This window comes from Mycteria americana, chromosome 6 (assembly GCF_035582795.1).
Source record: "Mycteria americana isolate JAX WOST 10 ecotype Jacksonville Zoo and Gardens chromosome 6, USCA_MyAme_1.0, whole genome shotgun sequence".
Taxonomy (NCBI): domain Eukaryota; kingdom Metazoa; phylum Chordata; class Aves; order Ciconiiformes; family Ciconiidae; genus Mycteria; species Mycteria americana.
The window spans coordinates 14,385,582-14,409,532 of record NC_134370.1 but is presented as its reverse complement, the minus strand read 5'-3'; the positions used below and the strand labels follow the sequence as shown (position 1 = coordinate 14,409,532).

Sequence of the window (23,951 nt, the reverse complement as noted above, 5' to 3'; positions counted from 1 at the left end):
ATGTTACATATAGCTTCTCTTTGCCTAGGGCATGGCAGGCTTGTGCAATGAATTACCACTCCCTTTCACTGCTGAGCTGCTTATTAATTACATAATCAAATAGCAATGACTTAACAAAAAATCATATTGTTCTTCTATTCAAATAGATAATGGTGTCAGGTTCATGGTCACTTTACTAGTGGCCATCTCACTGCTTGCCTGCAGGAGAGATCACCACAGAAAATATTGGTCTTTGTGACATGATGCCTGAAGCCCAACTCCAGTGACAAAACCAAACCAAAAGTCATTAGCAGGCAAAACTTCCCCACTGTGCAAACATGGATCCACGAAGAAGACTGGAGAAGCTCCAGTTCCTCTATGAGCTTTGGGGGTTTGACAGAGACATGCCCATTGCCAGGAAGGCCAGGACTGTCCCTCCCTTCAGCTATGGCTGCTGCAGCCCTCTGGTGCCTACAGACATGCCATTTCCTAATAATGTACAGCTCTGACCTGAAGGTTGGGTGGAAGTGTGTGGAGCCCCGGGAAGGGAAGCATTTTACTTCTGGGACCATAGATCAACTTGGACACTGTGTAAAATGCATTAAGAGGAAAGCTCCTCCATTTCCACTATTATGCCCCAGGAAAAGCTGGTACAAGAAAGGCCCTGGTGCCCTCATCTCAACTGAAGAGGTAGCAAAAGGGATGGAGACGACTTCAGTCCATGCTTTAGTTCTCTCTTTTGCTCTATGCATATACTCATGCTCTCACAGGTCGTGTTTGCAGAAGCAAGCATGAATCCCTCTGTGATTGCAAGGTAGTAATTAAATTAAATCTAACATTTGCTGTGCCCCCTTATCGGTTAGGTTATCTGTTGTCTCCTCTTGGGTTTTTATCATGGAGCAGAACGGCTGCAGGAGAGAGAAACCCTCCTTGTTATCCTCAAGGCGGGATTGGATCGGATTTTGAAGGGCAATAGGTGATGCAGTGGTGCTGTAGCGGGAGAAGGCCTAGCCCAGGAGGCACTGTCCAAGGAGGAGGCAGTGAGGGAAGTGGAGGGAGGCCTGGTGCCTCCAGCAGCTGGTGAGCTGTTTTTTTGAAAAAAAAACAAAAACAAAAACAAAAAAAACCAGGCATATGGGGTGGAATTTTGCCATAGGTTTCCCATTTAAATGGGAGTGCTTGCTGGGGTGGGTTATGCTGCTGTTATAAAGAGGAGAGCATTAAGCGCAGCTTAATAGTGCTGGTCCCAGTAAGCAGGTCAGCATCCCCGGCGGGGAGGACGGTCAGCTCAAGGAGGGACCACCGGGGTGCGCGACGCTCCTCCCACCCAAACCTAAACTTTCCCCCTTCCGTGGGTGCCAGCCACCTGAGGCAGGGCGCCGACAGCCCCCGGGGGCAGGAGGCAGGCCGGCCAGCACACAGGGCCTGACACCCGGGTCACTGTCCGCGCACCCCGGCAGCGGCCCGCGCCCCGCTGACGCGCGGCGGTTCCCGCCCTCCTCACGGCCGCCCCCCGCGGGCGGGGCCAGCGGCAGCGGCGCGGAGGGGCGCGGCACAGCACAGCACGGCGCGATGGCGGGCGATCACTCTCGCAGCCTGGGCAAGGGTAAGCGGCGGCCCCGGCGAGCAGGGAAGGGGGCTGGCTGCCGTATCGCCTCGACCGGGGCTGGGCGGCCTGTGGAGGGGGCGCGGGGCTGTGCACGAGGCGAGCAACGGCTGTAACGGTCGGGACGGTTCTTTCTCCAGGCAGCGCGGCCCCGGGGCCTGTGCCCGAGGGGGTGATCCGGCTCTACAGCATGCGGTTCTGCCCCTTCGCCCAGAGGACGCGCCTCGTCCTCCGCGCCAAGGGCATCAGGTGAGGCCTTCCCGGCGGGCCCGTGTGGCGCGGTGCGGTGCGCGGCTCCCCGCCGGCCGCCCTGCTCCGCTGTCCGTCGTCCCCCTCCCCGGGTGCTGCGCTCTCGTGACGGTCTGTCAGGGCTCGCACGGAGCAGGGGGCGGTTCAGGTTTCCCTTCTTACCTGGGCATCCTAAATGGCTCTTAATTAAACATCAGCTGAACGAAAAGAGGTTTCTGTGGGTGATTTTGCTATAAGGCTTGAACTTCTTAAGACTTTTTGGGCAGGGTGTCTTGCTGAGGTGGGAAACAAGTAGGCTGTGTATGTAATCAATTATGTAAAGGCCAAAAGTAAATCCGTAGGGAAAAAACCCCAAGCTGATTTTTTTTCCCCCTCACCTGTCATCCTGAATGTTTGCAATAATAGCATTTGAGCTTGTCTTGGGTAAATGTGAGTAGAGCCTTAATGTATGTTGTTGTTTGGTTTTGATGTAAGCTGCAGTGAAAATTCTGGGAAATACGAATATTCAGTGTTTCTGTTATATTACTAATTAGCAAAACACAATAGTGAGTGAGTGGCCTTTTTAAAAGAAGAAATGTACTGTGTTCCTATAATGTATTCTCATTCCTGTGCTGTAGTAAGTTAATAGAATTCAGTACTTGTGTTTGTTTCTTTTTCAAGATAGCCATGTCATTTCAGTGTTTTTAAATGGGGACTAATGCTTCCCTCAGTTTACAGCTTCAAAGTAACAGGTTTTTCCACCTTTTTTTGATCCCCACCAAGTCTCAGGCCTGCCAACAGTTTGTTAACCAGCACTGGGCTGGGAGTCCATGTTAGCATAGTAAATGCTTGCCACTCAGTTCTCCTGATAGCAAGATGAGAGTTGAGTTTGTTTGTTTTGCTTTTTCTCAGGTCTTTTTTCGAAAGAGCAGGTGCATTAGGACTTCTAGGTCAGTTTAATTCTGTCTTTATTTAGTGTCTTTGGACTGATTTTGGAGCTGGGAGGTTTGTTTTAGTATAGTGATTTTGGAGGGGGTTTATGGCTACCTAAATGTGGTAGTCGTCATCTGGTAACCTTTCAGTTGTTTCGAAGGTTCAGCTGTGTTTAGCAGGCCTTTGGGCTTACTAGGAATTTTCTGGGGTCACACATATAACACAGCATATAACTTATGGTTTGTTAATATAACATAGACATACTTCACGTATATCTCTTTTTATCAGTATCTGTTTGCTTTTACCCTGAACACCTGTTCTGTGTGAGGCTATAGGTGGGGAAGATAAGTAGGTAGGATGCTCTCCTGATTTGCTCTTTGATGTAAGGTCATATTAAAGTTCAGCTGCATTTCTTAATTGGAATGTATCTTGTTTGCAATCAAGTGCTTCTTTCTTAGAATGTCCCTGAACCTGCATGTGGTAAGTGTGCTGCATTCTGAGCTGGACCTTTGTTTTTAGCAAGACTATAAGGGCTGCCTCTGTTGTATGCTTGGAGACTGTTCACGTATCTTTCGTTAGTTTAAGAAACAACTCATTGTAAGTCAGTGCTGATTTTCTACGGCAAAGGGAAGTGCTCCGTGGCAGTATTTCTATGTGTCAAATGGTTAGTCCTGCAAAGGACTTCAGAAAAGACTAGGGAGAGCAGGGGAACGAGGATTCAGCCTCTCAAGTACTGTAGCTGTTGAGGTGTAATGACTGCATTTCACCATGGTATGGAGTGGGCTGTAGCAGAACTGAGCCTGTTTGGGTCTTGTTTCTTTCACTCTTTTAGCCATGAAGTAATCAACATCAACCTGAAGAACAAACCTGACTGGTTCTTTGAGAAGAACCCCTTTGGGCTGGTTCCTGTTCTGGAGACCAGCAAGGGCCAGCTGATCTATGAGTCCCCAATCACTTGTGAATATTTGGATGAAGCATTTCCAGGGAAGAAGTTGATGCCTTCAGACCCATATGAGCGAGCCTTTCAGAAGATGCTCTTGGAACACTTCTCAAAGGTACTGCGTCATCAGGGTGGGATTGGGTTTCTCACTTTACTACAGTGCCAAAAACTGCAACTCTGTTGCCGATGCTGCTTTCGTCCTTTAAGAGAGAGGTCTCATGCCTGAGAGAAACATTTAAATAACCAAAGGGGTTATTTGGGGTCTCTTGCGGTGAGCATGTACAAACCACTGTGCATCTGAATTGGTCCCAGCATTTATGTGTGGAGATGGATGCAGGAAGACAGCCAAGCTAGTGACAGCCTATATGACTGAGGCAGGATTTTGAGCATCCAACAATAGAGGAAAGGTTAGTAGACCAAAATGGCTGAATGGTTGAGACCTAGGCAGTGACAACTGCTGTATTTTGATCTGAGTCTTTCTGCAGAAAGTACTGTATGAATGCAGAATGTGAAGAGTGCCTGACTGAGAGAGCCTGCAACCATGGACAAGAGATGGCAGGTGGCTGTAGACATGGGACATGTATAAGGAGACCTCAGTAGGGGTTGGAGGTGGACACCGTGGCTGACTGGAAGTAACCTCTCTGTACCCTAAACGTGCTTTGAATACAAGCACATGCTTTGAAGGGTCTAGGAAGTGAAAGAAGTCAGCTTGGATATGAGGCAGCAGAAGAGAGGAAGCAATGGAAGATGCAGAGAGATGTGGACAAAGACGGGGGATAGAAGGGACGATTATTTATAGAATCATAGAATAGTTTGGGTTGGAAGGGACCTTTAAAGGTCATCTAGTCCAACCCCCCTGCAATGAGCAGGGACATCTTCAACTAGGTCAAGTTGCTCAGAGCCCTGTCCAACCTGACCTTGAAAGTTTCCAGGGATGGGGCATCTACCACCTCTCTGGGCAACCTGTGCCAGTGTTTCACCACCCTCATTGTAAAAAACGTCTTCCTTACATCTAGTCTGAATCTACCCTCTTTTAGTTTAAAACCATTACCCCTTGTCCTGTTGCAACAGGCCCTGCTAAAAAGTTTGTCCCCATCTTTCTTATAAGCCCCCTTTAAGTACTGAAAGGCAACAATAAGGTCTCCTCAGAGCCTTCTCTTCTCCAGGCTGAACAACCCCAGCTCTCTCAGCCTTTCTTCATAGGAGAGGTGTTCCATTGCTCTGATCATTTTTGTGGCCCTCCTCTGGACCTGCTCCAACAGGTGCATGTCTTTCCTGTGCTGAGGGCTCCAGAGCTGGAGGCAGTACTCCAGGTGGGATCTCACCAGAGCAGAGCAGAGGGGCAGAATCACCTCCCTCGACCTGCTGGCCATGCTTCTTTTGATGCAGCCTAAGATACGGTTGGCTTTCTGGGCTGTGAGTGCACATTGTTGGCTCATGTCCAGTTTTTCATCAACCAGTTACCCCCAAGTCCTTCTCTGCACGGCTGCTCTCAATTTATAACAAGCCTTTCTGAATAGGCATGATGGGAAGAGGGTTATGGGGAAGCATGTTACGAGAAAAGAAATGTGCACTGAATGTTGGTTGTATGAATGACAAGATCTTAGAAAAATATTTGTCTGTGAGCTTTTAAGAATATAATTGAGTTAAGCTTGGCCACTGGACAACTTCCTGGTACTGTATGCTAATTTCTGTGGCAGTTACCAAATTAGAAAATGCACAGGTTTGTAGAAGCCTGCGTATCCTGGGCTATATATCTCTTTCTTAAAGTACCTTAAATGTTGATAATTAAAGTGCATTTGGATTTCAGAAATGTGTGACTGGGCAAAGAGTACCACTCTGCACCTTGCTACTTTTCTGGTAGTGTGTGCAAATGGGAAACATGCCTTTCTTTTCATTGTTCTCCTCTTACTACAAGGCTAAAATTCATTAGTATTTTGTATTCATTCTTCCTTTAAGCCTTTGCTTACGTTTTCTGAAGTAGGAAAGATTTTTATTAATGGACTTTATTTAACTCTTTAAAGTTAAATCTTTAAGATTTATCTTGCATCTGGTATCTTAACATCTTAAGCTCTGAGTGACTTGTAATATTGTAATAGGAAAATTAAAAACTTTATCCTTCCTTTGTATAGATAACACCCATAGTTTTCAAGTATTTTGTGGCAGTCAAAGATGGACAGGACACCACGGCGCTGAAAGCAGAGATTGCTGAGAAGTTTGGCAAACTTGAAGAGGTAAGAGTATTTCATGATAATGAGCAGGTTGCTAGTTGTTGTATCATCCCTTTTTTCTTTCATGCTTTGGCCTTTGAAGCTAGGTCTCTTCTCCTTCAGTTGGTAGTTATAGCAATGAACAATCTTTCAATTTATTCCCCCCAGCCTAGGATGCACAACAGCACCGTTAGAGTAAATTCCAAGTAGCTAAACTAAACTTCATCTGTATGATGAAGGCTGTGTGGACTTATGCAGTTTTTTGAATTCTAGCTGACTGCTGTTGTCTTAGGTATCTTTGTTGTGCTTTAAATGTAAGGAGACCTTGCAGCATGTTCTAAGAGCAAGGGCTGAGGAGTTTGAGCTGCTGAAAAGCATCTGTGCTGTAGCTCTGCTGAAACCAGTGCAGATACACTGGTGCTGATATAAAATCTCTTTTGTTCAAGAGCTTATCTTTGTGGGGGGAAGCAGAACGTAATTGGGGAAGAGTGGCTGGAAAGCTGCCTGGCAGAGAAGGACCTGGGGGTGTTTGTTGACAGCCGCCTGAATATGAGCCAGCAGTGTGCCCAGGCGGCCAAGAAGGCCAATGGCATCCTGGCTTGTATCAAAAATAGCGTGGCCAGCAGGACTAGGGAAGTGATTGTGCCCCTGTACTCGGCACTGGTGAGGCCGCACCTCGAATACTGTGTTCAGTTTTGGGCCCCCCACTACAAGAGGGATATTGAGGTACTGGAGCGTGTACAGAGAAGGGCAACGAAGCTGGTGAAGGGTCTGGAGCAGAAGTCTTATGAGGAGCGGCTGAGGGAGCTGGGACTGTTTAGCCTGGAGAAAAGGAGGCTGAGGGGAGACCTCATCGCTCTCTACAACTACCTGAAAGGAGGTTGTAGAGAGGTGGGGGTCGGTCTCTTCTCCCAGGTAACAAGTGATAGGACAAGAGGAAATGGCCTCAAGTTGCGCCAGGGGAGGTTTAGACTGGATATTAGGAAATTTTTCTTCACAGAGAGGGTTATCAAGCATTGGAACAGGCTGCCCAGGGAAGTGGTTGAGTCGCCATCCCTGGAGGTATTTAAAGGACGTTTGGATGAGGTACTTAGAGGCATGGTGTAGTGGTGGTTTTTGGCAGTGTTAGGTTTATGGTTGGACTCGATGATCTTAAAGGTCTTTTCCAACCTATATGATTCTGTGATTCTGTGATTCTGTAATCTGTCCCTTGCAGAAATCCAGCCCTGGGCTGTGTTCTGCTACAGTGGTGTAATGTAACTTCAGCAGAGCTCCAGGAAGTGTCAGGTGGCTTTGATGCTGTATTAGCAACTTCACAATCCTGATTTAGTGTCAGTAGTGGTTCTTGGCTAGTCTGAATAGCTGTCAGACTTGCCTTTGTCATGAACCCATTTCTTCTGTGTTTTAGCAGCCATGGTTAATGCTTGTCTGGCTCAATCAAGAAGCATTCCTCCGTAGTGTTTCTCTGCTGGTGCAATGCTACCAATAGCTTTCTAGTACCTTCCTAATTCTCCTAACAGTCCTGTGCGTTCTGCTTCCCCACCCCCTTGACTTGCCAAAGTGAAATTGTTTTCAGAGTAGTTTTGTCTGTCTGATCAGGCTGATGCTGGAGTAGTGCAGATGACAAATCAGTTCTCGGGGGAAGCGATGTGTGTTTCACTTCCCTGAAATACAAATCTGTTAAACATTAAGGAAGAATTAACCTTCCTCCTGCTTTATTAATGCTGTGAAATACTTGCTGCTCCTTCAGTGTATCTATTTTACTATACCCTGAAGGATTTTGCAGCAGCAGCTGAAGGTCAGCTGAGGATGGGAGGAAGGAACAGAGCCATGCAAACCTCAATCAGCCTATTGCAAGAGATATTCAAGAAGGGAAGTGTTTTGAAACACTTCCGTATTTAGTTTGCTGCTACCCGACAGAGGGAGCTGTGTTCCCATCTCTGGGACTGTGCAACTGCTGGGTTATATTCTGCCAGTAATTCTGGTAATTCAAATGGCTTGATGCTTCCTGAAGGACTGCTTTAAAATTTCTGCTAGATCATGGAGTTAGGGGACAGGGAGTAAATGCCGTAGGAGCGTTGTCCAAATTTGAAGACAAAGATTTGTAAGGTCTCTCGAGTTCCATGTTTAAAATGCCAAAGTACCTGAAAGCAGGGGGACTAGTCTTATGAAAGAAGAAGCCAAGCTCTGGAGGTTCCTTAAAGCATATTAAACTTGGATGACAGTGGCACTTGAACGTATCAGAAACATAAATGTAACAGGAGAACTTGCTGCATTTTTTGTGGCCCTGCTTTCTGTGCTGGGCTGCGGGGATCTCTTTCTGGTGTATGTGGATGTTATACTTGCTTCCTGTTCCCTTTGCACCTGGAATCAAATCCAGTTCTAGATGTAATGTTGGAAGTGCTTTCCTGACACCACTTGGCCTCAAGTGCCATGGGAAAAGAGTCCCTGCTAAAATGGTGTTCCAGTTTACCTGGATGTTAAATTTAACTGGATTTATTGTGCAAGAAATGCATGTGCATTGTTATGTTTGATCAGTCAGTGCCATTAATGTTTTCTGACAAATAAGAAATCATGACAGATTCCAAGAGCTAAATTCCTTTTTGTTTGTGTACAAGCTGCAGCTCGCTAGTGATTAATATTTTGTGACAGTTTTTGAACCACTGGAGAAGAGCTGGACTGGCAGTGTATGAAATAGTTAAGCTTGATACTGCAACTGCTTTACTGACTAGCTCTGACTCCCCAGATATTGCGTGCACAGGAGAAACATGCTGTATCTGCATTATGTGCTGTCTGATCCCTTCAGTATGCCTACATTCCGCTATGAGGGGGGAATGTTTTGTTACTGTAGTGTCCTGCTGTGGTGATTTTCCTTCTGAGGGCAATTGTAATCTTTTGCCCCTCACAGATTCTGTCCAAACGCAACACTGTGTTTTATGGTGGGGACTCAATCTCCATGCTTGACTACATGATCTGGCCGTGGTTTGAACGTCTGGAACCCTTCCAGCTGAAGGAGTGAGTACCTGGACTAGCTTCTAGTGTGTACTGAAGTGCCTCAGCATAAATATTCTTTGCATACACTCTGCAGCAATGGGCCACTCTTGGGGGGCTGCTGAAGAAAGTTTGTATTGTGCTACAGTTTGGGGGAAGCATCTTCTCAAAAGAGAGATGAGTTGTTCAGGGATCTTCTGTAAACAGGCTTTCTTTTATCAGGCTGTTTTCTTACCAAATAATTTTGACAGATTTGGAAGAAGTGGTCAAAATATAGGACTTTCTATTCATTCCTAATATCATAGATTAAAATAGTCTTTATTTGAGGCAGGTGGAGGTATGGAGGCCTAGGTTCAAATTTCTTGGTCCAAAACCTCAGACCTGAAATGCAGTCTTCTGCTCCTCTTTGGAAATCCTAGGTTGACAAAGGAGGGTGATTTTGTTTTGAGATGGGTAAACTGTATCCTACCTTGCTGTACCTAAGAGATCTGTCCCTGTTGTAATAGCATTTTTTAATATGTAAATAAATGTCTTTGTCTGTTACATCCTTAAACAGCTCGAGTTACTATGCTATTGCATTAATAGATAGGGAAATGGTATCAAAGGAAAACTGTTTTGTAGCTGGCTTAAAACAGGACTAAAGAGTCAACTTGTATGAAGAAATGGGTGATAAAAACAGAAGATGAGTATAGAACAGTTAGTCTCACCCTGGTGTCCGAAGCATTCTTGAAGAACAAGAAATTTGGGGATCCTTAGCATTAAAACTTCTGGCACGGTAAAATGAGGGCTTTACTGATGGATTGCTGGCCTACTTTGTCTCCTTTGTGGTCCTTGATTGGAAGGGGAAATATTACAAGCAATATAGGAGTGTAGGTCTAGAGTCATGAAGGTATTTGAATGATTGAGGATCTGAGCCATTGTATGTTAAGAAAAGATGCTACCTGGAGAATTTATGCATTAACTAAACTTGGGAGTTGGAAATTGTAATGCAAAGTACTTGGATCAATCTGCCAGAAGAGAACGAAAATAACAATTTACACTGTTAAGCTTTCAATTTGCCACACAGTTGGTTTTTTTCAAATATCTGAGTGTGTTTATGGATTTAGTCTGTTAGTTGAATCCTCAGTTTCCTCAATAGACTGTGTCTGTGTTTTGAGCTGCTGGGTTGCAGGGCAGTACAAACTGCACAGCTTGTCTTGGTATGCAAAAGAGAGGAGAGAAGTGGTTGTGAGTTGTGGAGGACTCAACCACTGCACGCAGCATTTGCTTCAAGAATCACTATTAACAAAGCATTCCAGAGGGAGGCAGTGGTGCACAAGCCTCTGCCCTCAGCTCGGATTAGATGATAAATGAGAGCTGTGTCTTTTGCAGCAGGGATAATGTAGGCAAAAACATGCTGATATCTTGCACAGTAAGTGCTCATTTGTGGTTTTGCTCAGCTTTGCAGAGTGCACAAGCTCTGTAAGAACTCTTTCACTTTCCAAATGCTAGTCTGTTTTCTATGATCTGATAGGTATTTCCATCACCTGGTCTGAGCTGAACATTATACTGGGAGAGGGAAAGCAAAACAAGCAATAAAATAGAACCTCTCAAGCTGTTTTGCTTCCTTGATGCCCTCCCAGTTTCCCATTTGCGTTACTCAGTCTCTTTCCTTTTTCCATAGCTCTTTGAGTCACACCCCAAAGCTCCAACGCTGGATGGAGGCCATGAAGGAGGACCCTGCTGTCAAGGCTACAATGACTGACCCACAGACATTCAAAGATTACCTCCAGCTCTATCTGAAGAACAGCCCTGAGGCATGTGATTATGGGCTCTGAGGTGCCAGTAGGCACAAGCTTGCTGAAGTATCAGTGCTTCTTTTCAGTGTGAGCTGTGGGGATCTAGTGTAATTTGGTGTGGACTCTTCTGTGGTTGCATTTCATAATAGGGAATAAATCTGTGCTGAAAAGGCTGAGAAACCTTCTTTTGAACTCTACTCCTTCCTGTCAGGAGGAGGATTGTGCTGGCTTCAGGCAGGAGATGGAAAATCATTGCTGGCCACGTATATTGCTTGAGGGAGAGTGTTGGCTTTTACTCAGAGGTGATGTTCTGTTATCTCTGGCCTCTTTGCAGACATTGCTGGTGGGCAGTCCCTGAACTGACGCTGTTACGTGGTTTAAAAATTGTAATACTGGTGTCTTGAAAATAAATAAAAAGCAAACAAAGTTGTCTTTAAACGCATTTTTTTCTTCCTCTTTCCAGGCAGCTATTAGTCACTGGACTGGTTATGCAGAGAGGAGTGAGGCACTGTAAAGGCCAGAACAGCTAGTGTGGTCTCTGAAGTTAAGATGCAGTTATCTAGTACAAACTGTCCTCCTCTTTAGACACCACTACTGCCAAACTGCTGAACTTGCAACCCTACCCACTTATCCCTGCTGAAGTCACATTTGCAGGGACCATCTAGTAATGGCTTCCAATTCGGGCTAGATTTGCTAGGGGAGTGTGTGGTTGTAAGCCTTCTCTGTCCTTCTGAAGTAGGGTTGTGTTTAGTCTAGGTCCTAACCTCAATTATCCTAAAGGCTGCAGTAGGGAGTAAAGCTAACAGAAACCATATCCTGAGCAGAAGGACATTTATTTTCTGTTCTGCTCCAGAACTCAAAGTGTTGCTATACATGTAAAGATGTAGGTGAAATCAGAGAAGTAGGAGTTCAGTCAGAGCATTAGGTACTGGTGGTGTCTTGCTGCTGGTGAAGGAATGAGTATGTTGTTTCTGCCATTTGCTTGCTGGAACAGAGCTTTGCAGTTGGACATCTTTTGAAGCTATTCTATATGCTAATATAGCAGAGTGGGGACAAGATTATGTGAATCAAAAGTAGTCACAGGAAAGACTTCTTCCTCTCTTTTTTTTTTTTCTTTCCCTTTTTATCTCCACATAGGGGACTAAAAGAACTATGACCCATTCTGACGTTGCTGAGCTGTGTATGTCTTTGACAGACCACTGACAACCCAAACTGGCCATAGTTCCAGGAAATAAACATGCAGAAAGAAATAAGGCAAAGCAGTATGTTCAAGGACAGGGCTGTGGTTCCTGTGGTGCTGAGGCAGTTGTCATGAGATCCACAAGACTCTTCCTATCTGTCTCCCATTGCAGTGAGGTAAGGTAGCATAGCAGAAGGTGGTGGTTCATGGTTTTCCTGGTAACTGAGGCATTGAGTGTCTTGGAGGTTTTCTGGAGGAAAACTGGACTAATTTTTTTTTTACCTTTAACGTGTTCTACCCCAGCACACTAACTCTGAGAAGGTGCATGCTTGTGTAACTTCAAGTAGGAAAGCAGATATGAAAGACAAATTGGATGAGGAAGAAGAATTAGCAGGAACTTGGTCTGTCAGCTTGCGGCTATTGGAGAGGATTGTTTACGTTCTTACTAGCTTTAATTCAAACTATGCAGGTTTTCCCCTCCTGTTTATCTTTGTGGCTTTTAAACACATCTGGCACCACTTAGAGAAATACTAATTACTCTGCTGTTCCTTCCAGAATGCTGATGTTCTTTAAAAAATTTCCCAGTCCAGATCTGATGCTACACATGTTTTGTAGATGATGTCATTGGAGAACCCAGAGGAAGCATAAAGCTGTGAGGTGTGTTGTCAGAATGTGGATCTAGGCTGTTTCATTAGATGAAAGCAGGGTTTGAGCTTGATGAAGCCACTATCCCTGAAATGGTGTTGGTGGGATCTCAGTGGCAAACTTCCAAGGACTAACTGCAGAACATTTTGGTTTTATTAGCTGCTCTGCTTTGTGTAGGGCTTGTTAAAGCTGTTAGTATAGTAGGCTTATCTAAGTAGGCTTCTATAAACATGCTAGGAATATGTTGCAGTTTGCTCCAGTGTATTATTGGATGTTAGTGGGAGATGTGACATTGGGGAGATCCAATAATGGGTTAAGAGCAGAGACTGGCACCCAAAAACTGAACTGGCTAGGGCCAGACCATGGTAACCCAGAGACTGTGTTGTCTGAACAGAAAGATGTGTTCTCCTCATCTTTATTTAGTGGCTGTAGAGTGTACCATTATAGATATGCTACTTCAGCAAAAAAAGTAAAATGAAATATTCTGCCTTATAATTTAGTATTAAATATCGGTGTTCTAAATCCCCAGGCAGACAGCTGGGGTCCTGAACTCATTACAGCACACCAAGAAATGCAGGCCTCAGGCAAATTGTTCTTGATGTGGTAATGAATATGCAACACTTTGGCCTAGCCTTCAAAGGAAAGGAAAAGTTATGTGAGATGGACTGGCGCTCTCTTTCCAGGGTGGATGGGTGTACAGGATACATCGTATTAGCTTAAAGAGGCCAAGAAAAGAAAACATGTATCTTTCAGTTTTGGTCAACAGAGCAAAAAGATGGAAGTTAATAAAAGGATCAAGCAGATGAACAGCTCTGCCCTTTGGTCAGAGCTCTCCTTAAAATCTTCTATGGATCAAATTGTACAGCAAGTACTGTATTTACTCACCTTCCACTCCATATTTTGCCCTTGAAATTTGGGGTGGTGCTATTGCTTTCAAAAACAATGATGAATTTTTTTTTGTTCTCTGTTTTTGTGCCACCAAATATAACTGCTCTCAGCACAGGTTAAAGAAAAAATAAAGTCTGGTGTCAGACAAAAAAAGACGGAGGCTGACTTGTAGAAATAGTGAGTTTAGGAGTGTGATGGATGGATACTTCAGATTAGCAAGGCCCCGTTCTGTCCTGCATTTGTAGCATGTCCCTACATCTTTGCTGATGTCCTTGAGACCAACCACATTATGGTTGGTACCATAATGCAAGATGTGGTCCAGCCTCTTGTTCTTCATTATCATTTTAGGATCCCTTATATTGAAGCTAAGAGCAAGGTGGAAGGGAGCCAAGATGGAGGGAGAGAGAGGGATCCCAGGCTATCAGATCTGGGAAGGTTTGCTGAGTTTTGGGTAAGTTGGGTGGGAACTTGGGTGAATGGGACTGTGGCTATGATAGAAGGTCCTTGCTTGTGTTGAGAAGGGCCTGTCCAGGGAGGTGTTAAAGGGTCTGTGCTTCTTGTGCTGGAATTGGTAGTAACTGGAGATACTGGTTTGAAAAGTCTCAAATGTCACATACTAGGGACACCTGAAACACTTGTGTGAACTCCATACGCATGCCTGTGGCTTTGTTGCTTTTTCTAATGAATTAGAAAGGAAGAGAAAAGGAAATCTCAGCTTCTTGCCATGTTTCATTTAACAGCTGTCTGTCCTGCTCATCAGAGGCGCCTGGCTGTATGTGAGTGCACGTGCTAGGCATGCGTTGTTGGCGCAGTGTTACATCTTCTGGGCCTGCTCTCCCCAGTTTTCCACTGTTGTGGCATCTGTAATGTTCCCCTGTGTTATCAAGGTTTGAGAACTGGCTGTTTCTTAACCTGTCTCCTTTCTCTGCTAGTAGCCCAATTACTTCACCATTCTGTTTCTTGGACATTGGTTTCACTTGGGAATGGCTGACAAAAATGCAGTCTCTTTACGGTCATGAGATCAGATGCAATTTTACTAAACGACCCCCAATTTCTATAAGATGGAAGTAGTCTTTTCTGCTGCTGGTCCAAAGCCAACAGGCATGGCGTTGCTGATTTAGCCAAGTAAATTAGTAATGCCATGTGAAGTTGTTAGGATTTTTCCCCTCCTAAAACACTTTGCTGATTTGCTAAAACAGGAATTTTAAAACTTGTTAGTGAGATGCAGGTATATCTGGGGTGGAGTGTGACAGCTGTTTAGCAGTGTGCAGTAACACTGTATCTGAGTCCATGAGGAAGTTAGAATGCAGCTCGTATTAAGGGACCAATGTACTGAGCCTGTTCTGTGCTGTTCACAGCCATCTTCCGATGCGCAGGAGGCAGCCTGTGAGAATTACAGCATGTGCTGCAGGTTTGCGTCTTAGAACCACCACTCTTGGCAAAGCTGATGGAAAAAGCCATCTCTCCAGGGAAAATGGAGCCAAGAAAAGGGGCACTGAACAGCCACAAGCTGAGTAGGGAGCAGATAGTGTTTCCTGTAAGCTGCAAACCATTTGCATGAGTCACCTATGTGGCACAGCAAAGGCATAGTAGGGCTGGGGGAAAATAGCTGGCAACTTCAGACCACCTGAAGAATCAATGAGGACCAACAGTGAGACATCATGGCTTAATACTGTCCTTCCCGCAGCTCTCTGCGTACATTCCCATTTCCTCAAAGGATGCTTTTATGCCTTTCCTCCTGTCACTCAAACCATCCTCAGAAGGGGGCTCTCAATAGTAATGTGCTCTGGGCCAATCCACAAGTGTGGCTGGTTTTTTTCCCCCTCTACATTCATCACACAGCTCTTTTCCATGCCAGTTTAGGCTTGGAAGCAGAGTCTGTCTCCTCTTACTTGTAATAGCTAAGGCAGGGTGATTAATCAGCTGTTTCTCCTTGTGGGAAGAAACCTCTGATATAACCCATGCCTTCAAACCCACAGGCTTGGTGCCTTTCAATTCCTCTTCATATGCTTTATGTAGCTTGGTCGTGTTGTGCTGGTGTATCTCTGCTCTGGGTCAAAGTTTTCACCTCCAAAGCTATGCCAGGTGTGGTTCTGGCAGAACAGTTGGTGTGGGGCCATTGGTAGAAACCTGCGTGTGGACAAGCCTTGCTTTTCTCTAGTTTTGCATACAGGAGCTTCATAATACTGACATAATGTGATAACCCTGAAGGTGTACTGAACTGGCAGGAATATCGTGCTGACAGCGCAGAACGCCTCTGTCCCGTGGGAACGCCTGTGTGACGGAGGCCAGGCAGAGCTGCTATGCATCACTTGTGCTTACAGGCACAAGAACCATCCAGGGCTGCCCTGCCCTGCCTGGTGCAAGCTGGCAGGGATGAGACCTGGAACATGTTAGCAAGCTAAGTACTATTTCCCTGTGGATTTGGGAAATCCCTCTGTGCTGTTTGATTCCCAGCAGAGGGTTAGTGAGCAAGACTGAAGGTTAGGAGCAATAAAATGAGTTTCTGCCTTGATGCACCTGGGGAGGTGAAGTGACTGATGAGTCAGGCTGCGAACAATGTGGTTTACTGATCCCAGTTCTGCCTAGCTCTGCCTGCTGGGTCTGTCTTGCACTGTGTTGGATCCTGGATGTTAGATTGTGTGCAGAAAGGTGCCTAATTGGACTTCCAATGACATTGTAAGTGTTGGAAAGCAGCACAGAAATTTAATCTTGGCTCCTTACATATGATTAAGTCTTTGCTAAGTTGAGACTGTTAATGACTGTGGGTCTGTTGGTGGATTTGAAGATTGTTTCGCATCTAAAGTCAACTCCTTTTCCTGCAGAGCACCTAAGACATTTTTAAGAACTTCACTGGGGTTTTAATCTTAATTCTTGTGCACAATTTTTAAAACAGTGTTACAGTCAGACATTTTACAAGCACTCATGCCTAAACAGTGAGGGCTGTATTTAAATGTTTCACCTCAGCACCCCCTGCACTTCCACCTCAGAGCAGATCAATAAAGCTAAGATACCTACCTTCAAAACAGAAATTGCTGATCCTTTCCCCCCCCCCAAAAAAAAAGTTTGGATAAGCTCTGGTTTTAGCTAGACAGATTCATAATTACTTAAAAACTCAGTGCCTTTATTCAAAGGAAGCACCTCTGCAAACAATGACTGAAAAGCTTTGCTCTATAGAGTCCCTCAAGCCTCTGCAGCCAAAGGATTGCTTCTAGCAGCTGAGGAGTCCAAGATGGCACTTCTAAATGTAACATAACTAGAAAGTGACGTTTCTTTTGAAGAACACTGTAACAGTAATTGATCCACAGCATGGGCTTGTTCAGATTTCTGTTTTGGGACCAGACTTTTCCAATAGATATGATAGGAATATCTGTTTGTTTGCTGCCTCCATCTTCTATCAAGGCTCTGCTACAAAGTTGTGCAGATCATTTGGAGAGTAGCAGAAGTAATACAACCCTGTTTTCTCACAGCTTATTTCTTCAGGTCTGGCTAGGCATGAGTACCAACTGCTTTTTACTGCACTGGGGCCATTTAAAAGACCTCTTGTGTCCTTTCTCAGCATTATGAGAGTCTCTGTCCTTTACCCATCTGCCTGCTTGCCTCAAATTTATCGGAGCTGAGTATTTCTGAGGTCTCTACAGATCTGTCAAATTTGGTTAAAGTGTTTGATGGACTCAAAAGTTACTTGGCAGGAGATGAAGGGATAGACTCTCCTTCCCTCTCCGCCCCCCTGCCCTCCCCCCCCCCAATGCATGCACACACTGACTGCATAGGAAACTGGCTAAAAATAACCTAGTTTATGTTGCCATAATGAATTCATCATTTTAGAAAAAGGCAGGGCTGCCTGGAATTTTACTTGGAAGGGGTACAACAGCTCAAATGTTTGGTTGGAGCCAGTGAACCAATACCTTGAGAAATCCTTTTTCCAAGCAAACACAATCCAGTTAAATACAAGACACAGCTGATACTGTGCTAGTGGCACTTGGGGACAGACCTGAGTTAGCTTTTAGACCTGCAAGCAAAGACCCATAACACAGAGTTGAGCAGAGAGGATGAAACCTGTTCAAGAAGTGGGCAAATCCTGAGCAGTATCCCATTCTGAGACCAGTGCTCCCAGCTTGACTGCTAGTGGTAGCTGACCAAATTAATGTTAGCATGCCTGTAGGTCACCATATCCTCTGAGGTTGTGCTTGCTTTTTTATAGCACAGACATTTCTGCCTACTTGAAATAAAGGAGATTCTGTCCTTGCTTGTGGATATTCCATGAGTGGTAAAAAGTCATTAGATAAATTGTTAGCTGTGAATTATTCTCCTGGCTTTGCTGTCCTGCCTGCCTCTTCGGATGACTTAATGCTTGAAAAGTGCTAATTTGTATCAACACAAACATCACCCTGGTTTGCATAGTAGCAAAACAACATTGTGCAGAGTTGGGAAACAGAAATACATTCCTCGGTGGAATAAACAATTTTTCTAAGGTCTGCAGATCTTTAGTATTAGCCACACATCAGAATTATGTATGTGATTACCATGAAGGTTGTGAGATACAGGGGTGTTTCATGTCAAATCCGTAAGAACTGCCCAATATAACAGTTACATATCCAGGTACTGCATAAAAGGAGATCTTTTTCTTCTGCTTTTGGAAAAGGCTGCTTATAGCATTTGCAAGTGTTACCTGTCCAGTGAAGTCTGTCACTGTGCTGGGGGACCAGGGATGCAGACTGGACCTGCATTCACGAGCTTTTCATGACCTTTCTGAGTTTTGCCAAAAGTTAGGTACCACATCAGGGGTAACTTGATTTCAATCTTAAATGTCATGGGGAAACTTGTGTAGGGAGAGGAGGAGCAGGCTGTAGCAAGTACAGCAGCTCATGGCACCGGGGAGACATGCTACAGACATCTGTGCTAGCACATTCATCTAAATGCTAATGTGACTCAACTTGGGCTTATTGGTGGGACAGTCTATCTGAGAGAGCCCCTAGTAGAGAGCAAGCCGCTGAAACAACTCCAGCCTCAAGAAACTTGTCTGAGAGGTGTGTACCTCTCACTCAGTGGGTTTGGAGAGGGTTGTTAATGATGGACTTCAGCGAACTCAGATGATTTGGGAATTGTGGGAAACTGAAAGAACCCTGAACTGGTTTTTGAACTTCTTTTGAACACCTTCAAAACTGAAGGTGTTTGAAAACCTTCATTAAAATGAGAAGTTTCACAGTTAACATTATACCTGCTATTCTCATGTTCTTTTATTTGATCTATTTCCAAATTTCCAGCATTTAAAATGCTGTTTTGAAGTTTTCAAATGAAGTGGCGGTCAATGCCCAATGTCACAGCAACTTTACGGGGCCAGATTGGAGGCCCTAACAGAGTAATAGACAGTTACTGTGACTTCCGAGCTTATGGCTTAGAGACACAGATGTAAACCAGCAAGGTCTTTATTTTAAGTGTTACAAGGAGACTTTATGGGAAGCTTTTAATGACCAAAAGAGGAGTTTTATTGGACAATAAGGGAGGAGAAGGCGGTAAATGTTACTTGTGTTCTTGCCCCAAAAGAGAAATTGTAAATGCCTAAGACCTCTTCCCATAATTACTGAGTCAGCTTCTGCCATCTAAAACATTTAAACAACATATGGGTATTGAAAGCAAAAATGCCCAGGTCTTTAAGGTCTGATCATCTACTAAACTAAGGCAGTGGAGGTACTCACTCTGCTATGTGCTGGTTGTTTTAATCTTGCACTCGCCCTCCCACATAGACCTGACAGCATCAGAAGCCAAGTAGAGGTTTTCTGGCATGTGACAGACTTGATTTGCTTTGTGTAACTTCCCCATATTCAGCTATTTATTCTCAATGTACTGAAAAAATGTTAAAAAGTACACCACCACAAACTCACCTCTCTTCTCGGGGATTATTTTAAAGTGGTAATAAAAACTGAGATTAGAGATGCATCTAGCTGGAAAAGAGAGTGATGCTTTTTAAATCCAAGTAAAAATTAGCCTTTTTTTGGTGTATTTTCTCTTGGGAGTTTTGATTTTAGAAGAAATTGAATGTGGAAGGGGACAGAGACCTGGAACATGACATAGAGCAATTAGCCATGCAGCAGTGGGAGGGAATGGCTGGTATGCACGTTTCCAGGTCCATGACACAGGACTTTCAGTGCACAAGCCCTATACTGTGCTGGTAGGGTACAATCATTAATAAAAGGCAGCTCCATTTTTTTTATAAATACAGTTGCAAGTGAAAGGCAATTGCATATTCATGAGACTGAGAGGACAAGACTGAGGTTTACTCTCAGTTCAAGTTCACGTGCTCATTAGCCAAGCCTGGGATGATCTGTCTCTTCGCTTGAGGAGTGAAGGACTTCCCAGAACAGTGACTTTACACACCAACCAAGCATAAACAGATAGCCATGTCTAAGTGCACTAGCTAAATCTCCAGCCATAAAGCACACATTTAAGGTTTGAGCTGCAGGGTGGTTGTTACCTCAGTAGCTTTTGTCCATCTCTAGGAATATTGCCTACAGGTGCGGGAAGCACATTTCTGGACTGCAGCGTAGCCATAATTGTATGCTGAAACTCTAGGCTGCTAGACTTCTGATGAAACCCAGCACATTGGAATCAAGGCTTTAAGAAAGCCTGGAAATAAGGAAAACACAAGAATTTGAATCTCTGAAGAAAGTATCCAGATCAAAGCCTAGAGGAAAACTGTTTTACTGCTAGAAGAGGTGGCCAAAAATCTCTAGTGGCTGGGGTTGGCCTCTCTTTGTCTCTGCATCTGCCTACTCTATGGCAGATAATACTGTAATAATGGCCAGGGCATGGCATGGTATGGCTAATTGCCCTTCTGAAAAAGGATTTTCTACTCCAGGAAATCAACAGCTCAATGGAGAAAATGTTGTTGAGCTTGTCAGACTGAGTTTTAAAGCATGGTGGGTTTATTTGTTTATTTTAAATAGCAAAGTTGCACTAAAACAACCAAGACTGCTGATGATCCTGGGCCACAGCACTCACATGCTCTATTTACTGCAGTGTGTGATTGACCCTGGGAAATTGTAACTGCTGGCTAGGTAGACTTGGGCTGTAACTCTTAAGCCAGCTGCTTCTCAGACCTGTTCAATACTGATTCAGCCCCAGCAATCACCAGAAGGCAGAGTTATTAATTAGAGGTGTGCAGAGCATTCTGTGGGGCTAGAAGACATGTCACCAAGGAACCAGTTGTGTTTTTATTATATGAATTCATAACTAGCTTTGGATTTCCTTCCAGAGCCAGAGCACATTAGAATATTAACAAGGAGGTGCCATTCCCTTAAACCAGAGAAAGGGGTTAAGCAGGAGGCTAAGCGGTGGTGGGTGGTTGCTGGAACTTGGCTGTAAAACAAGCAGGTAAAGAGGATTCCTGTAGCTGAACTGGAAATTCAGGAAATGTCTGGTTCAGCCAATAAGGGCGATATCTACCAGCAATATTTAGGGCTTGCCACAAAAGGGTATTTTTTGAGCAGAGATATCCAGAATAATTATTTTGAATTCCTGTGGATTCATACTCTCAGGAAGTCTGACATCCCTGGCATTATTCTGGAATAGCTATTCCACTTTATGTTCATGTTGCATCTTATTCTGGAACAATTTCTACAGGCACTCAGAAATCACAGGGATTCTTGCTATTGGGCTCGCTGTGCTAGGACTGCACTGGGCATATCCCCACTCTATCCTTCTGCTTTCTCAGAAACATATTGGGGGGACTAGAAACAAAACAGACTTATTTAGATTTTGTATAAGACTTCCTTTATTATAAATAAAGCTGCATGAGAACATCTATACAAATTCAACAGTGTCCTGCTATAAAAGCAGCGGTTTGAGTACAGCATTGTCAATCAAGGAAGACCTTAGTTTGGAGAGTTTTGGTGCTGTTGCCCATCTCAGCTGCATTGCCAAGATTGATCTTCATACTACAGTTTTGCTTCTGAGTTAACATATTACACACACACCCCCAATCCTAAAAAAAAGACAAGTAATAAATAAAGCTATTTACTATGTAGGATCCTATGAGAACTAACCCCTCAATGACCAGCAGCTAAGCTGTTACAGGTGGGTAAATTTCTTCACCACAGAGAAAATGTTGCAAAGTTTGCATTAAAAACATCTGGTGAACAAGCACCAAATCCTGCTGCTTGAATACTAGATGAAATTTTGGATCTCTTTGCTGAAATATATCTTTATGTCCCCATAAGACCTGTATACAGAGCAACTTGGAGAGAGAGAGGCCATATTCTATGGTTGCCACATACTAAAGTGTGAACTCCCAACAGTTCCCCTTCGAAAACATTCAGCTCCTGAACAACAATAATAACCTTAGACCAAGACATTTCCTACAGGCAAATGGCTCCTGAGGCTATGTTGTGGATCACTGGCTGCTATCAAGCCACCACTAATTCCATTGCTTTGATACAGCCTATAATAAAATATTAAAACCACAAGTTGAGGGTGGAGGGAGTGGTTGGAAACCAGCAGAAGGCAATAAGAGTTCATCTGTTAAATTCACCTGGTTAGCAAATAGCAAGAACAGCACTGAGATAGAAGAGGTCTGGGACAGGCAGTTTACCCTTCCTTAGGATCTCTTACAGAGATACAGGCATTACCAAAGAGATGTTGTGTGTTTGTTACATGTCACATGCTGTTTGGTTTTAAAAGAATGTTATTCACTTTAAAACACAAAATCCCACTTCCACCCCACCCTTTAAACCTGCTTCCTATGAATGCCCAGCCAGACTTCAATCAAGGCAGAACTAAACACGGATGGCACTACAATGTCTTAGGACATTTTTATTGGCTGACAGCTGATGGAGCTGAACTGTCTTATAAACCTTTTTTATGAAATGTGAGTGCGGCCTTCTACTGATAGGGCTAGTACTTGGTGGGCAAAGATTTAATACAGGAGAGACAAGGTCATCCAAGGAATGACGTGCTTCACATCATGGCCTCCTTGTACCACTGCAGAGGTCTGATCCAGAGAAATGCTGTGTACCCACATCTCCTCAGATGGGAGACATATATACCTCTGGTATATATACTGGTATATGGCTTACAAGGAAGATCTCTGCCCCGAGGCTTACTGGAGCACAGCTTATAATCACAGAGCACTTCTACCTCCCCAATAGGTATGAGTGGGTTCCCTCACAGCCTAAATGCACAGAACAGACCTCTTAAAAGGTGCTCAGGGTAAAATGAGCATATTGCATGTAGGAAAATTAAGCCTCAGGGGAATCAAATCCATAAATTCCTTGGTTCAGCTCCAGCTTGGGTTCAACTAAAACCCATTGGAACACTTCAGGGTCAGTTTGGGCTTAAGAGAGAACAAGCACACAAATACAGAAAATCAAGAACAAAAGATTCAATCCACTTATCAGTTTAGGTTCCCTTTAAGTCTGAGCAGCATTGCTCAGAGCTGTGTAAAGACGAGTTTAGGCATGTTTACAAGCCTGTAGGACTGGCGTTACAAAGCTTTGTTCTGACATTTTAACAGGGGAGTTACCTTATTCTGTTCAACAGCCTTTTCTTCTCATCCTCCCCCTGCTCAACCTTATATAAAAGTTATTTTTCAACCCTGAACGTCATTTCCTGAGAGACCTGGGTCACAAATTTGTTTCTGTTCTTTGGACAGGCTAAATTTAGACTCCTGACAGGAAACGGCAGAGAAATTTTTATTTCTCTCTGGCTGGGAACACATTTAGAAGCAACTCCAACCACAACTGCTTCAGCATGACCTGCCTGCCCGCAGCCCATGCAAAGCTGGATCTTCTACAGGCACTGTGCAGTAAATCTGGGCAGGTAAAAATGGCAAATTGCTTGGGTTTGCAAACAGCTTACACAGCTTCCAATGTAGCCTCCAGGCTCCAATATTCATCCACCCATCCTGTACCTCTGCTTGTCACTACCTGCTTGCTGTGTCCCCTGAGATTGCTCCTGCCCTCTTTCCTGCTGGGGAAGGCTTGCTTGGTTGTGCTAATGAAAGCCAGGAGCTTACAGCACTCTTTAGCGTTAGCAATTAGTCCTGCCCTGTTGCTCTGCCAGCTCTGGCCATCTCCCAGGCACTCATCACCGAGGGTGCTGAAGCAAGGACTGATGATCCAAGACTCTTTCCTACTGGCATTACCCACCAGCCTCTTCTTTCCCATTTTGCTTCCTACCCCTTCCTTTCTGCTCAGAAATATTACTTAACCACCCTATAGCTGTGATTAGAAAAGCTAAGGGGAGCAGCAATTTGAGCAAAGAGTTCCCTGTCCCCACCTGTGCTTTCTTATAAACCAAGTGTGGAAACAGGAGTTACAGCTTTCTCTGGCTTTGTGCAAGAAATGTCCCTCACTGGTGGAGGGACAGACAAGAGCAGACATCAAGGAGGTGGTGAAATGGTTTTTACCAGGAAAAGGGAGGAGACAACACGTCTATGGAGAGTTTGCTTATCAACAGGCTGGATAATAAGCCTCATGCTGTATGCTGTTCCTAGTAGTGATACAGGGTTAAATCTCTCCGATGCATGTGATAGAGAGGATTGATAAAAAGGGACCTGTGGAGTCATGGTAATATC

At 44.4% G+C, this 23,951-nt stretch overlaps 2 protein-coding genes across 2 annotated transcripts in view; one reads left to right on the top strand and one right to left on the bottom strand.

Moving 5' to 3' along the window:
* The window catches only part of ITPRIP (inositol 1,4,5-trisphosphate receptor interacting protein), a 49,301-nt gene that overhangs the window by 705 nt on the left and 24,645 nt on the right, over positions 1-23,951 (bottom strand). The gene's annotated exons all lie outside the window — the stretch shown is intronic.
* Positions 1,443-11,097, top strand: GSTO1 (glutathione S-transferase omega 1). Its single transcript, XM_075504594.1, has 6 exons — positions 1,443-1,585; positions 1,726-1,834; positions 3,579-3,801; positions 5,819-5,920; positions 8,805-8,911; positions 10,551-11,097. Exons 1-6 carry the CDS (start codon positions 1,552-1,554, stop codon positions 10,702-10,704), a joined length of 729 nt encoding a protein of 242 aa, XP_075360709.1. The 5' UTR covers positions 1,443-1,551; the 3' UTR covers positions 10,705-11,097.

Bases quoted from the DNA above. Each gene is read 5' to 3' on its own strand.
- GSTO1 (XM_075504594.1), top strand. From the start codon at position 1,552: ATGGCGGGCGATCACTCTCGCAGCCTGGGCAAGG. The intron at 3,802-5,818 runs GTACTGCGTCAT...TCCTTTGTATAG, and splicing joins TCTTGGAACACTTCTCAAAG to ATAACACCCATAGTTTTCAA. The intron at 8,912-10,550 runs GTGAGTACCTGG...CTTTTTCCATAG, and splicing joins GAACCCTTCCAGCTGAAGGA to CTCTTTGAGTCACACCCCAA.